Source organism: Muntiacus reevesi, chromosome 4 (assembly GCF_963930625.1).
Source record: "Muntiacus reevesi chromosome 4, mMunRee1.1, whole genome shotgun sequence".
Classification (NCBI taxonomy): domain Eukaryota; kingdom Metazoa; phylum Chordata; class Mammalia; order Artiodactyla; family Cervidae; genus Muntiacus; species Muntiacus reevesi.
In genome coordinates, this window is record NC_089252.1 from 7,493,126 (window position 1) to 7,507,116 (window position 13,991).

A 13,991-nucleotide genomic window follows, 5' to 3' on the forward strand; every position below is an offset into this window, starting at 1 on the left:
TTCAGCTTCCCTCCCACTCCCCATCCCACCCCTTGTGTTAAAGTCTCAGGGACAGAAGGAACCAAACTTTTGGTGTCTGCTTTTTGAAAGTCTGACACATTGTAGCCATTATAGGTTTGTTGAGTGAATGACTACATCCCTCTCCACTCCTCTCCCCCAGTAATATTAATGTACACACACACACACACACACACACACTCGTGTGTGCTTATTGATAGGCTCTCCCCTAGGTTTCTCCGTCTTGTTGCCACGTCCCCAGCCTCCAGCTCTCCAAAGGCTCACCTGCCTTCTGAGATCCGTCCAACTGGTTCGCCTGCTCCCAGGTGTCTCTCTCCTTCTAACTCATCTGATGTTTCCTGGTTCCTCTTCTAAAAGGTAGACTGGCCACCTTGTCTCCCTTGTTTAAAGCCTATTTACTGTGTTTCCACTGCCACCAGAATAAAGCTAAACTCATTAACCTGTGTTACAGGTGCCCTTTGCTCAGCCTGATTAATCTAACCTCAGTCTAATATTCAGGGGCTTCCTTGCTGGCTCAGATGGTAAAGCGTCTGCCTACAACACGGGAGACCAGGGTTCGATCCCTGCGTCGGGAAGATCCCCTGGAAGAGGAAATGGCAACCCACTCTAGTATTCTTGCCTGGAAAGTCCCATGGATGGAGGAGCCTTGTAGCCTCCAGTCCCTGGGGCCGCAAAGAGTTGGACACGCCTGAGCGACTTCACTTTCTTTCAATCTAATATTCATTCCTATTTTCTACTTTACTTACTCTCCTGATATTGACCAGTTGTATTAAGGTACAACTTTTATTCTGTGAACACGCCCAACTCTTCCCCTCTGTGAGGCCACCGAAATGCCGGTTCCCCCAGGTTTAGCCTCAGTCCTGCGGATGTCCTCGGTGTGGGGAGCGTGTCCCCTCTGGGGCTTCCCTGCGTTCTGCCTCCTGCAAGCGGACGTGGGTCACCACCCAGACCCATAGCCTCTCCCATCCGCGCCTTGCAGCCTGCTTTCTAGTTTAACCATTTCCTCCTCGCTTGTCTTCCCGGCTATGCATAATGGCAGGGGTTGTGTTTTATTCATGTCTTCGTGCTTGATGGCCTTTAGTGCTAATTTTTCCAAACAGTGGATGGTCCACAAGCATGTGTCTAATTAAGTTGAAACATGAAACCATCGACGTCCCTTTCTCTGCTTCGCAGGCTGCCCTCCAGTCGATCCCTGGTCAGAAATGAGCAAATCGAGATGAGGAACCCAGGTCGTTAGTGGCAGTGAGGGTTTCTCCCCTGCTCCACCTTGGTTGATAAAAAATGCGCCGAGGGCCGACGTGACAGCCGGCGCGTGGGGAACACAGCGGAGAGAGCCTGAGCAACAAGGCGGGTCTTGGGAAGGTCACAGGTGTCAGACAGGATGGATTTTGAGTCATGAGAATGCATCACTTTTACATGAATAGTTAAATAGAACAGTAGAATGTATTGTTCTACTTGGTTAAATGTGATAAAAAGATTAGTGGACCTGAATGCACGATCATGGCCAAAACCACCAAGCAAAAATCGGGTGCTCTTTTCTACCCTGTCACTAGTATCGGTTTGTGGTTGTTGCTTAGAATAGAAACGTCTTGAAAAATGACCCCAGGGCCTGAACCTTCTGAACTCTGTTTTAGCAAACATTTAAAATAATCCTGCCGCTTCAGCTTCAGATGCGCTGACCTGGAGAGAAGCCAAAATACATCACAGCGTGCCTGGGGGAAACGGAATCCTTCCTCCATGCCTGGCACATGCCCAGAAGCCCCTGGGCACCAGCACCCTTTCCTTCTCCAGGGGATCTTCCTGACACAGGGATCGAACCCACGTCTCCTGGATTGGCAGGCAGATCTTTACTGCTGAGCCGCCAGGAAAGCCCATACAGTGCTCCACGTCAGCTATATCTCAATAAAACTGGAAGAAAAAAATCATGTTCTCTTTTCTTTCATCATATTGTATACACTAAGGCTTATGTTAAAATATATTTCTTTACACGTGTGTACACACATAAACATATTTGGACCTACTTGGAAAGTTCAACTCTATATTATGATATAACAACAAGCCTTGTGATGATAATTTAACAATGAATCAAGGGTCATAGATCTGCATATATTTCCTCACTTGTGAAAAGAGTTTGATCCCTGAGTCAGGAAGAGCCCCTGGAGAAGGACTTGGCAACCCACTGCAGTATACTTGCCTGGAGAATCCCATGGACAGAGGAGCCTGGCGGGCTATGGTCCATAAGGTTGCAAGAAGTGGAACACAGCTGAAGGGACTTAGCAAGCAAAGCAATACAGATGGTTTAGTGAAATGCCTGAAGGCGTCTGTAAAGCTTAGTTCTTTTGTGATTGTCATCCAGAAGGTTACACTGTGGGCCTTTAAAAGGATATTTTAATTGTGGGAAATGCCTGAGATTATTTGGAGAAGGTTGTCAGTCATATATGTAATAACCCACTCCGCAGCATTCTTTAGTAAACTCCCTGAGACTAATTACTAAGCTCCACTACTGGATATCCATTTAGTTGCCTTTGCCATTTGTGAGCACAATGGAGGATGTAGGAAAAATGGTAAAATTTAAGTCAGTGGAATTTTGAGTGACTACATATAAAGTAGCCATGAACAACTTCAGCATAATCAGCAAGGGCATGTGGGTATGTGCAGGTGAGGTGTAGAGCGTTTGAAATCATGAGAGTGCTGGGACTTCCCTGGGGGTCCAGTGGTTAAGACTGCACCTTCCAATGCAGGGGGTACAGGTTCGGTCCCTGGTTGGGGAGCTGAGACCCACATGCCTTGTAGCAAAAAAAACAAAACTTAAAACAGAAGCGATATTGTAACACATTCATTAAGGACTTTAAAAAATGGTCTACATCAAAAAAATCTGTGGAAAAAAAAGAAGAAATACTGCTAACGCTGACCTGTCATTCTTAATTTCTCCTTTGTACATGTGTTCCCAGAAGGAGAAGGCAACAGCAAAGAGGCCCATTTAAAGATTTCTGGATCACACAGAATAGGGTAAGTGTTCTCAGCATTGCCACTCCCCCCCTGCCACCCCCAACTCTTTCGTGCACCCTAAGTGTCTTGTCAAGTCAGTCTGTTTTGCAGCTTGCAGGCTTCTTTTTTATTCTCAATAACCTAACCACACAGTCGCCTGTTGTTCAAGTCTCAGCTATTTGATGAAGCAGTTCTTTTCTAAACTAGTCTCCTATGATTAATACCCTTGGACACTGTTTAAATCCATATAAATAAAGGAGCAATTACACTTAAAATAATAGTCAACATTGCACGTTCAGCTGCCGCCGTCAGAGGCCTGTGACGACAAAATTCCCACAACGTGGGTGACTAGAAACAAGAGAATCCTGTACTCTCACGGTTCTGGAGGGTTGAAATCTAAAATCAAGGTCTCCGCAGGATCGGGTCCCTTTCGCCATGAGCCCGTGCTCTGTGCTTCTCTCTGGGCTCCCGTGGGTGTCAGCGATCCGCAGCTTGTCGACACATTGCTCAAATCTCTTCCACTGTCTTCACACAGTGGTCTTCCGCGTGCACACGTGAATGTCTGTGTCTCTTCTCCGTTTCTTTTAAGGGCAACAGTCACATTGAACTAAGGGCCTGTGGTTCTTTAGTATGACCTCATCTTAACCAGTGACAACTGAAGCAACCCTATTTCCACATAAGGTCACATTAATGAAGGTCTAGGAAGTATGTACATTTGGGGGAGGTGCTATCTGACCTGGTGCAGGGCATAATATTTCTGTGTCATGAGGTTTTTCTGAGGGCTAAATTAAATTAAACTAATGCATAGCAAGCACATAGAAGGATGCAATACAGGATATTCATTACTGTGATGATGTTTGGATCTATTGATTCCAGATTATGAAGCTAGAGACCCTTCTGCTGGGCAGCAGGACTCGGGTTAACTGTGACATTGTTCCCGTCTTTCTACCTGCTCCTGCCCCTTCATGTTTAATTGAAAGAGGAGGAAATTTCCTTCTGGGTTTGCAGATAAGATGTATGCTTATTTTTCATGCTCACTCATTGTCTCCACTGTAGGTCAAATATTCCCTCTAACGCACATTATTCTGTTTACAAAATCTTACAATAAAACATTTCCCTGTTATCTAAAATTACATCCATTTCTCTTCAATTAAATTATTTGCACTTGAATACTACATGGCGAAAACATCCAGTGCTAAAAAGCTTCTGACAATCCAGTGTGTGCACTTCAGACTTCTTAATAATCTCTCAGTTTAGCTTTCTTCTTCTATTAAGGAGTTACTCTTTGCAAAACAAGTTTTTGTCTTCCTCAATAACTCATGGTTTGCTTCTGGGCACCAAGTGCAAAGCCTGAAGTCTGGCTGTGTTCTGTCACATACAGTTTTTGGGTCTCTTCTCTGTCCTTAGCTGTTGTCCACTCGAGCCAATCCAAAGGCACACTTATTGTTGTGAATTCCAGGGAAAGAAAGGGGCTTTGCAACTTCCTTCCCTAGATATTCAATGCTTCCAGGCTTTTGCAGGCTTTTTGATATTTTGAGTGGCGATTAGAAAGTTAGATAGTCAGCAGGTCTGTCAAAGATAAAGTAGTTAGACTTCCTTGATTCTTTGGGGGCGCTTTTAAAAAAGACACATTGAGTAGATAGCAATAGCACTTGAGCTTTCCTTTTACTTTCTTCGTGCAAACACCAACACCACTCTAAATTTTCAAGCTGCTCACTACTCACCAGAAGGCCTCTCACTCCCCCTCCCCCTGTTCCCCCACTTCTGTCCCCTGCTGTCTCTCCCCGCTCTCACTCACGCCTCTGTATCTTCTGTCACAACATACATACATGTGGTCAAAGTGACTTGATTGGCTAGAGAAGATTAATGATTGTAAAACATCATCTTGAAAGTGAATGTCCTCTTGCTTTTGTAATTTTTAAGTTGTGTGCAGTTGCTTATTCCTAAGCCAGGACATGGTGTACTTTAAAAACATTTCTTTAATAATTCATCCATTCAACAAAAATTAATGGTTATCCACTATGGGAAAATAACTATACTAGACCTTCCATATAAAAATGCGAATTATTGTTCTCTTTGAAATAGGGTAACATCAGGAAAGAGAATTTTACTTCTAAAGAGGTAATTTATATCCTGCTATATCAAATGATAATCAAGACTAGTCTTTGTTGTATATCAGAGTCATGAGATCAAGAATGTGATTTCTCACGGAAAGTCCATGCAGTGAAGAGAATGTTTTATGAAATTAATTGTAATAGAAATTTGACCTATATTGTGGTTGAATTGAGGAGAAGTTTGTTTTGAGTGTCTTGATTAAGTGCTGAAATGCAGTGAATTATTAACATCCTCTGTGTTTATCTTTTTAGGCAGCCAACAACTATAGGAATACCTTCCCTGCCAATCCACCGTCAGATGGTGCAGGAGAGGACATTTATGTCAACCACCCAACCTTCTCTCGTGTACCCAGGGCTAGAGTCTAAGCCCATCATAGGAGAATGTAGATGATAACTATTATGTACATGGATCATTGTACAATTTCTTCCCACTATTTAATGTCTACCTTGGATATTGATTGATCAAATTTATTTCATTTGACAAGAAAAATACTGCCTAACCATGGAGAGCATTCTTAACAGATATGTTTTAGAAAACCTGACTCTAATTAGTTTATACATAAAAGAAAACACTGAATCATATAATGGGACAATCCAGGGAGGATCAAGCTTCAGGGAAGGGTTATTTGCCAGGGCTTAAAGATTATGTCCAGAATTAAGAATGGACAAAAGACAGTTTCTGGATCCCCTTTCACAGCATTGGATCTACTTCCCTTGATGTTAGCCTCATTCTCCTTCAGGCTTTCCGCTTGTGTTTCCAAGATGACTGCCGACAACTCTCAGCAAGTCATAATCCTTGGTAGAGAGCAAGCACATTTGATGACTCGTCCATCGTTAAGCAGTCATCATGGCCAGAAAGGAAATCAACCCTGAATATTCAGTGGAAGGACTGATGCTGAAGCTGAAGCTCCAGTACTTTGGGCACCTGATGGGAAGAGCTGACTCACTGGAAAAGACCCTGATGCTGGGAAAGATTGAAGACAAAAGGCAAAAGGGGCAACAGAGGTTAAGATGGTTAGATAGTATCACTGACCCAGTAGACATGAATTTGAGCAAGCTCCAGGAGACAGTTGAGGACAGAGGAGCCTAGCGTGCTGTAGTCCGTGGGGTCACAAAGAGTCGGACATGACTTGGCGACTGAACAACCATAGCAACGACATGGCCAAAAAGGGTGAATGGGCCAAGTCAGTTTAGGGCTCGCCTCTAGAGCTTTGCAGCAGCGGGCCCAAGTCCGTTCCTGGGAAGGAGAGGGGAGGAGGCTGAGGAGGGTGTAAGGAAGGAGGAAACGGGATCAAAGAGCAGGAAGGTACGGAGAAACTCCTTTTGCTTCAAAGTTTTGACCAGGTACACAGTTTGGCCTCATGATATGACTCACAGAGCAATTAGACCATGCCTGTCATTGTCCAAATTCTAGATGGAAGCAACAATGAAAAGTATTTGTGAAACTCAGTAACGGTCATGGTCACCTTGAAACCACAGTGATTTGGTAATGACCAAATACAGTGGTCATTCCTATCTCATGTCCTCATTACTCATCTTTAAAGACCCTCATTTCTAAAAGATTCATCTCAAAGATTCATTTAGGTTTCAAAGTTGGAGACTTGGCGTGATAATCTGAAATGAACCCAAAGCAAATTCTCACATTGTCTAGACAGATTCTTAAGCTGTAATTTACAGTTTTAGCAAGACAGTGGATATGTTGTGGTTTTATCTTTAAATACCATGCACACCAAATAGTGCAATTATTCTATGAATTATGGAAACTGTGAGTGCCCCTAACTGTTTCAGAAGGGAAAGAATGAAAATGACCACTCCCACTTGTACTATGTATGTGCAACGAGAGTTAGCTGTCATTTTTGTTTGCTTATAGATACTTATATCTGGATTCAAGAAGTGTTTCCACGTTTGTAACAACGTGGGCAGGCAGTTTTACAAGAAAACCATCTACTGTTTTTTTAACTAGATCAGATCTATGAAAGTGTCTGACTCTATCTGTTTGCATGGTGAAGCAAACTTGGCATCCTTTAAAAGATAAATGACTTCTTCTTCCTAAAAGTTAATCAAAATATTACTTTCTGGGAGATTCTGATAACCAATCCTCAATGACTGAATGACATAGGTGAGAAGTAAAAAATTTCTACCATGGCAACATGATTTCAGGGAGGATTTTTATGTAATCCACTTAATGTGTGGTTTATGAAAACCACAATATTTGAAATCTGCCTCTTTTTTCCATGGATGTTTTAAACTTTTTAAAAAACGTCTCTCAAAACAGTTATGAGAATTATTTACTCTGTCCCTTCTTTTCTAAATTCTTCATCTCCAGGGTTCAGAATTTTTAGGGACTTGGAACCTTCTCAAGTCCTGCTGAAATTTCTCCAACCTCCTCTGTAGATCCTGCTACACTGTCAGCTCTTATGCCATTGAAACTCTGTTCATTCATTTTCTTTGGACATCTTTACTTAACAAAGCACTTTCATTGTAGTCTCTTTAATATTATACCTAACTTGCTAGAATTGTCAACTGTACCTAATATATTAGGGTTGACAATTATGCCTACTGTATATGTATACAATATATGGTATCCATAGTAGGTATATGATATATATAGTATGTGTGTATATATATGTACACACACTAGCGCACACACATATATATATATTTCCCTTACCTATTGTACCTCTATTCCAGTTGTTACTAAGGAAACAGGTCCACAGCATGAAAGGTCAGAATTGAATTAAATTATGTGTTAAATCTTTTCTGCAAGGTGCTATTTAGGAAACAAATGCTTCCTAAGGTTCTTTTTTCCATACATAATTTTTATTGGTACTATGTTAAATAAAATCTGTGTTTTCTTTGAATGCCATTCTTTTAGTATCTGCATTAAAGTAACCAATTACAGGGAGTTGCTGTGTGGTGACAAGGTAGGTAAGTTTGTTAAATACCATCATAGAGTACACAGTTTTGTCAGGGGAAGAAGACATCTTATTAGCCTACAATGATTAGGTATTGATTATATTATCATGAGAGAGATCTTGAACATTATTTAAAAGCCTTTATGCACACTGGGAAAATAGAATAAGAATTTCATTAACTTGAAATCATGCTTATAAATGGGAGGCAGGTGGATGAGGTTATAATTATAGCTAGTAAATATTCATATTTATAGAATTTTTAAGTAATTAAGTTTATTACTAAAATATACATATACATTTAAAATGTATTATCCATTTATGCAGAATGAAATAAAAATAACTTTTATTGTAAACAACCAAATTATGTTTGTTTATCTGAAACTGTATTAAATAAAAAGTCCAGCTGCATTGCAGTAATTTTCTAATTTGGTAGAGTCCACATTGAGATTAGAAGTCACTGTAATCAAAGCGCTTCTCCTTGATTTTTAATAATATGCTGTGTTTTGTACCACTTGTATGAATTTCAGCAAGATTAAAGATATTGTAGAATACAGATGCTTATAAAGTATGGGTGGAGGTGCTAAATTGTGAGTACAAAGTTAAGCTTTTTTCCACAATAATGGTAAGAAAATATCTTTGAAAACATATAAAACAATATAAACACATATTACCATTGTTTTATTATCATTTGTTAAGTCATCGTTAGAATATTTAGAAAGTATTGACTTTCACATTTAGGCTTTTTGCAAAAATTAGTATACTTTTCCACTGATCTGTCACTGGATTATTCTAAATCGAGTCTCTAAGCTCTTACGCATTTTTCTTTTGCTAGTCATCCAATAGGTGGAACTGTAGCTTCTATAATTAACTGCAATGCTTTCTAAAATTATTTTTTACAAATCTTCAAGGTTGGTTTATGTATTTTACTGTCCCAGGTTTAAAGCACTAACTATGTTGTAAGAAAAGATCTGATTTGTGGATATGGGTAATAAATGTCTAAAATAATCCCCATTTATTGTCTGTTTTCCCTGCTGGAATGATGCTATATAGTCACGGTCTTTAGAACATTTTTTTTTTTTCCAGTTTTATGTGTAATCTTAGACTCAGGTTTTGTAGGACATGCAAATGTTTACCTTGATATACTATATTCTGTTGTTTGAATGAATAAAATGTAGAGCTCCACTATCATTAGTTTCACTCATCAGAGAATATTAGGGGAAAATTCCTGATAATATTAACATGAAGGTTAAATGCAGAAAAAAAATCAAATGAGTGACACGTTGTAGCTTCTCTCTCAAGCATTTAGTGTGTTTAGTAAGTGCATGTAGTTCAAAGAGTTGCAGTGTGCTGTACAAAGGTCATTCTGACAAAAAAACAAAAAAACAAAAAAAACCTGTCCTTCCAGTTTTACGTCCATTGAGACGAAAGATTTCACTTCTGATGATTTTACTTTCTGCTGTTAGAGGGGTTTGTTTGGCCTGCACCGGGGGCACGGAGTCGTCGCCACTGGCCCACCAGGGAAGCCCCTCTGCTTTTCTGAGTCATGTACATATAGCACTACCAGATGCTTTTCCATTTCAGACATTCTTTGGTGATTTCAGTATCGTCTTTTCTACAAACTCACCACACACACACACACACACCTTTGTCATGTATCTGTCCTTCCAAAACATTTACATTAAAGTTTTGATTATTTCAATATTTGGTGTTTATTTATTAATGATCTTGCCAATACCATGGTAAAAATGATTGTTCATTCTCTCCGGAGTTAATATCTTTTTTTCTGTCTATCATTAACAATTGTCTCTTCCTAGTTTACTGTTTTGGTATTTACCATAACTTTACCTCAGACTCTTCACCAGTGGTCTAAAGGCTCTCTCCAGATCCTCTGAGACACAGTGGCTATTTAGACAATCTCGCCTTCCTAGACCAGAACCTTGGCCTGGACTGGTCAGCAGTGGTTACAAGCCCAAGTTATGACTGCATAACTGTCATCCCGACGTCTCTCTTCACCCAGAAAAATAGTGGAGAGAGGACCATGCAAGCTGGTATTGATTCTAAAAAGTTTCCCAGTATAAAAGGATATGAGGTGGCAGATGATAGAGCCTTAATCAGTGCCCAGAACATGGCATGATAAGAAGCCTGTTATGTTTGGGTTTGTGTCTGTAAAAGTTGAGGGTGTTGGTTTTAAGCATTAGAAGCAGATGCTGACTGTGTTATAGGAAAAAAAAGAAAAATCCCACAAAAACCAGTTAATTTATGTGAGTGATATGGGTGACTCATAGTTCCAGGATGTTGATGGAATTAGTTTGGAAAATGGAAAATAAGTGGCAACTCCAGGGGTCCGCAAGCAGGAAACCGCTTTGAGCTTTGATAACTTTCTTTACTCACTCTTCAAAATTTGATCTCAACTGATTCTGTATTTTTTTTGCAAATTCAGTCTTAAGATGATCTCCTTCTTATTAATCATTTATTCATAACAGCATTTATTCCAGATATTCAAAAATGCTTATAGTGAATAAGACCATTATCCTTTAAGGGCTTCCCTGGTAGCTCAGTTGGTATATAATCCGCCTGCAAGGCAGGAGACCCCAGTTCGATTCCTGGGTCTGGAAGATCTGCTGGAGAAGGGTTGGGCTACACACTCCAGTATTCTTGGGCTTCCATTGTGGTTCAGCTGCTAAAGAATCTGCCTGCAATGCTGGAGACCTGGGTTTGATCCCTGGGTTGGCAAGATCCCCTGGAGAAGGGAAAGGCTACCTATTCCAATATTCTGGCCTACAGAATTCCATGGACTGTATTTTTTAATGAATAAGATCATTACCCTTTAATCTCATGACTGAATAAGACTGAACTCTCCAATTTACTCTCAATATTATTAAAATTTCTTGCTACAGTTTTTGATGTGGCTTCAGTTGAGCTAATTTATCTCACTTTTAAATTTTATCATTTCTAATGATCTTCAGAAGCAAATTTGAATTTTTTTAGTTCACGTGGTAAAAGGACAGAGATATAATGGCTCAGTAGTTTGTAGAGACATACAAACTTCTAGCATTTTTATAATCTTGGATGTCTGTTTGATCATCATTTCAATGGCTAATGAATAGCAAGCTATTATAAATTTGGTTTATTGACAAAAATATCATTATATTCTTTTGCTGTGCACTGTCATTCTCAAAGCACTTTCTTATGTTATTCCATTTAATTTTTAAGCAACTCTAAGATATAGGCAAGATAAATATTATTATCCCAATTGACAATTGAGGCAAAAAAATCCAGAGACACTGTGTGCGCAATTGTGTTTCGTCAATTGGTTTAACAGAGGAACACTTACATTCCAGAATCTCCTTTTTTAATGTGGTTATGGGTTAGGATTGGCCAAAATAAAGCTTTCATGAGATGTGGGCCACTGGGTATTGCTCTCTGTAGGTCATTTTGGACAATGTTGATAAACAATTGGAGAAGGTCTAGCAAGTTCTAGTTTGTCTTTGCCCCCTCTATTGTATGTCTTATTTTTCTTATCTTTTCAAAGAATCAAATTTTGGTTCCATTGATTTTTTTCTATTATTTTCAATTGCATTGATTTCTGCTCTGTTTTAAAAATTATTTTCTTTATTCTGCTTGCTTTAGGTTTATTTTGTTCTTTTTTCTCTGGTTACCTAAGGTGTAAGCTTAAGTTATTGATTTTAGATTCTTCTTCCTTTTCAGTCTTGGCGTGTGTGTGTGTGTGTGTGTGTGTGTGTGTTGCTCAGTCATGTCTGGTTCTTTGCAACCCCATGGACCACAGCCCATCAGGCTCCCTGTCTATGGGATTTTCCAGGCAAGAACACTGGAGTGACGTCTATTCTATTCTCCGTTAGTCTTGGTGTATAATGCTGCAAATTTCACTGCATCCCCCAAAATCTGTGTGTTAGTCACTCAGTCCTGTCTGACTCTTTAAGACCCCATGGACTGTAGACCTCGAGGCTCCATGCAATTCTCCAGGCAAGAACACTGGAGTGGGCAGCCATTCCCTTCTCCAGGGAATCTTATCGACCCAGAGAGCGAGCCCAGGTCCTCTACATTGCAGGCAGATTCTTTAACAGCTGAGCCACTCCAGTGAGCTATAATTTTATTTTTATCAAATTAAAACATTTTGGATTTCTCTTGAGGCTTCTTGGGCTATTCAAAAATGTGTTTTTAAAATCTCTCTATATTTTTGGATTTCTCTGCTATATTTCTCTTATGGAACTCATTTAATTTTATTGTAGCCTGAAAACATTATTTGTATGATTTCTCTTCTTTTAGATTTATTAAGGTGTGTTTTATGGTCCAGAATATGGCCTACCATGGGGAATATTTCATGTGAGCTTGAGAAGAATGTACATTCTGCTGTTGGATGTAAAATCCTATAAGTGATCAGTAGATGAAACTGACTGATAGTGCTGTTCGGGTCACCACACTCTTTCTGACTTTCTCCCCGTTTGATGGATCATATGCGGCTAGAGGCAGGTTGCAGTCTCCAACCACAGCTATGGATTCGTCTATGTCACCTCGCATAGACAAATTTATAAACGTCACACAGACATCTTATCAGCTTTTGCCTCATGGACTTTTATATTTTGTTATTAGGAACATTTTTTCAAGACTGTCAATTTTTTTTGGTTGCAGAATTGACAGCCTTATCACACATGATGTGCTTTTTATCCCTGATAACACTCCTTTTCTGAAGTCTGCCTTGCCTGAAGTCAAATAGTTGCTCTGGCTGTCCTTTGAATAGTGGCAGCATGTCCTGTGCACCTCCAGCTGTGGACTGAACCATGGCAGACGCCCCCAGGAGCCCCCGCAGTGGCCTGGATGCTGCGCTCTGGAAGTATCCTCACTCTTGGTCCACGCGTGTGCGGACACGTCCCCCCCCTTGACTGGTCATTCCTGCCCTGACTTGTCCTTTGGCCCAGAGCCTGGTCCCCGCAGCTGGCTGTGCCTTCGAGGTGAGACTTCAGGGCTCCGTGATTCTGACCGAGGGGTGGGAAGCCTTGGCATTGACGGGGGCTTGAAAGATGCATGAAAGATGGCATGAACCAGCTCCCGTACTGACAAGTCTAGAATGAGGGCCTCCGGCAAATGGGGAGGGGCCCTGGTGCTTCTCATCCAAGGGCTCTCATTCTCACCCCGCCCCTCACCCCGCCCAGGAGTTCCTGGGATCAGGAGACATGGGGCTCCATCTGGGACGAATGTTCCTGGCACTGACTGGGGCCTTTTCTGGGCCCCCCTTCGCTGCCCTGACCCTCTGCACATCCCAGCTTGTTCTCAACCTGAGCTTCTACCTGGACCTGCCTTTCACTCCCCACCAATACACAACCGTGGTCCCAAAGTGCGCCCTCCTTCCCTTCCTGGGGGGCTTCACAAAGAAGAAAAAGGACGAAAATGTACTGAGCACTCCTAGGTGCTCCTCAGAGATTACCCCTCCCACATCGCTGTTGTCTGCAGTCAGCTGCGCTTACACCGGACCCCTGCTGGGGCCATGGTAACTGGTGGGGAGGGGGTTTCTCCCACCGTATGCGCACGTCTCCATCTTTCAGTCAGCCTGTGACCTTGTAAGGTTCACAGGTGTCTCCCCAGTGGACTCTCTTGCCCACTCCCCCAGGTCCTGGCTGCAGTTTCCAATCTATTTCCATGATGGCCTGGCACTTGCTGACTAGGTTATTATGATTATGATCTTTCTTTCCCTCCCTTAGGTGAGACGGGAAGACTGCAGGAGCTGGGAGTAGGCTTGAGAATTGGGCTCTGATTGTGTCCTTTCCTCTGGAGTGTTGTTGTTTAGTCGTTAAATCATGTCCGACCCTTTGCAACCCCATGGACTGCAGCATTCCAGGCTTCCCTGTCCTCGACTCTCTCCCGGAGTTTCCTCAAATTAATGTGCACTGAGGTGGTGATAATACCTAACCATCTCATCCTGAGTTGCCCTCTTCTCCCT

At 41.3% G+C, this 13,991-nt stretch overlaps 1 protein-coding gene across 1 annotated transcript in view; it reads left to right on the top strand.

Annotated features, from left to right (window-relative positions):
* The window catches only part of CD226 (CD226 molecule), a 76,798-nt gene extending 63,716 nt beyond the window's left edge, over positions 1 to 13,082 (top strand). Inside the window, exon 5 of the mRNA XM_065933245.1 lies at positions 12,821 to 13,082. Coding sequence (XP_065789317.1) covers positions 12,821 to 13,082 — 262 coding nt within the window. The remainder of the gene's footprint in view (positions 1 to 12,820) is intronic.
* Positions 13,083 to 13,991: the final 909 nt, after the last annotated feature.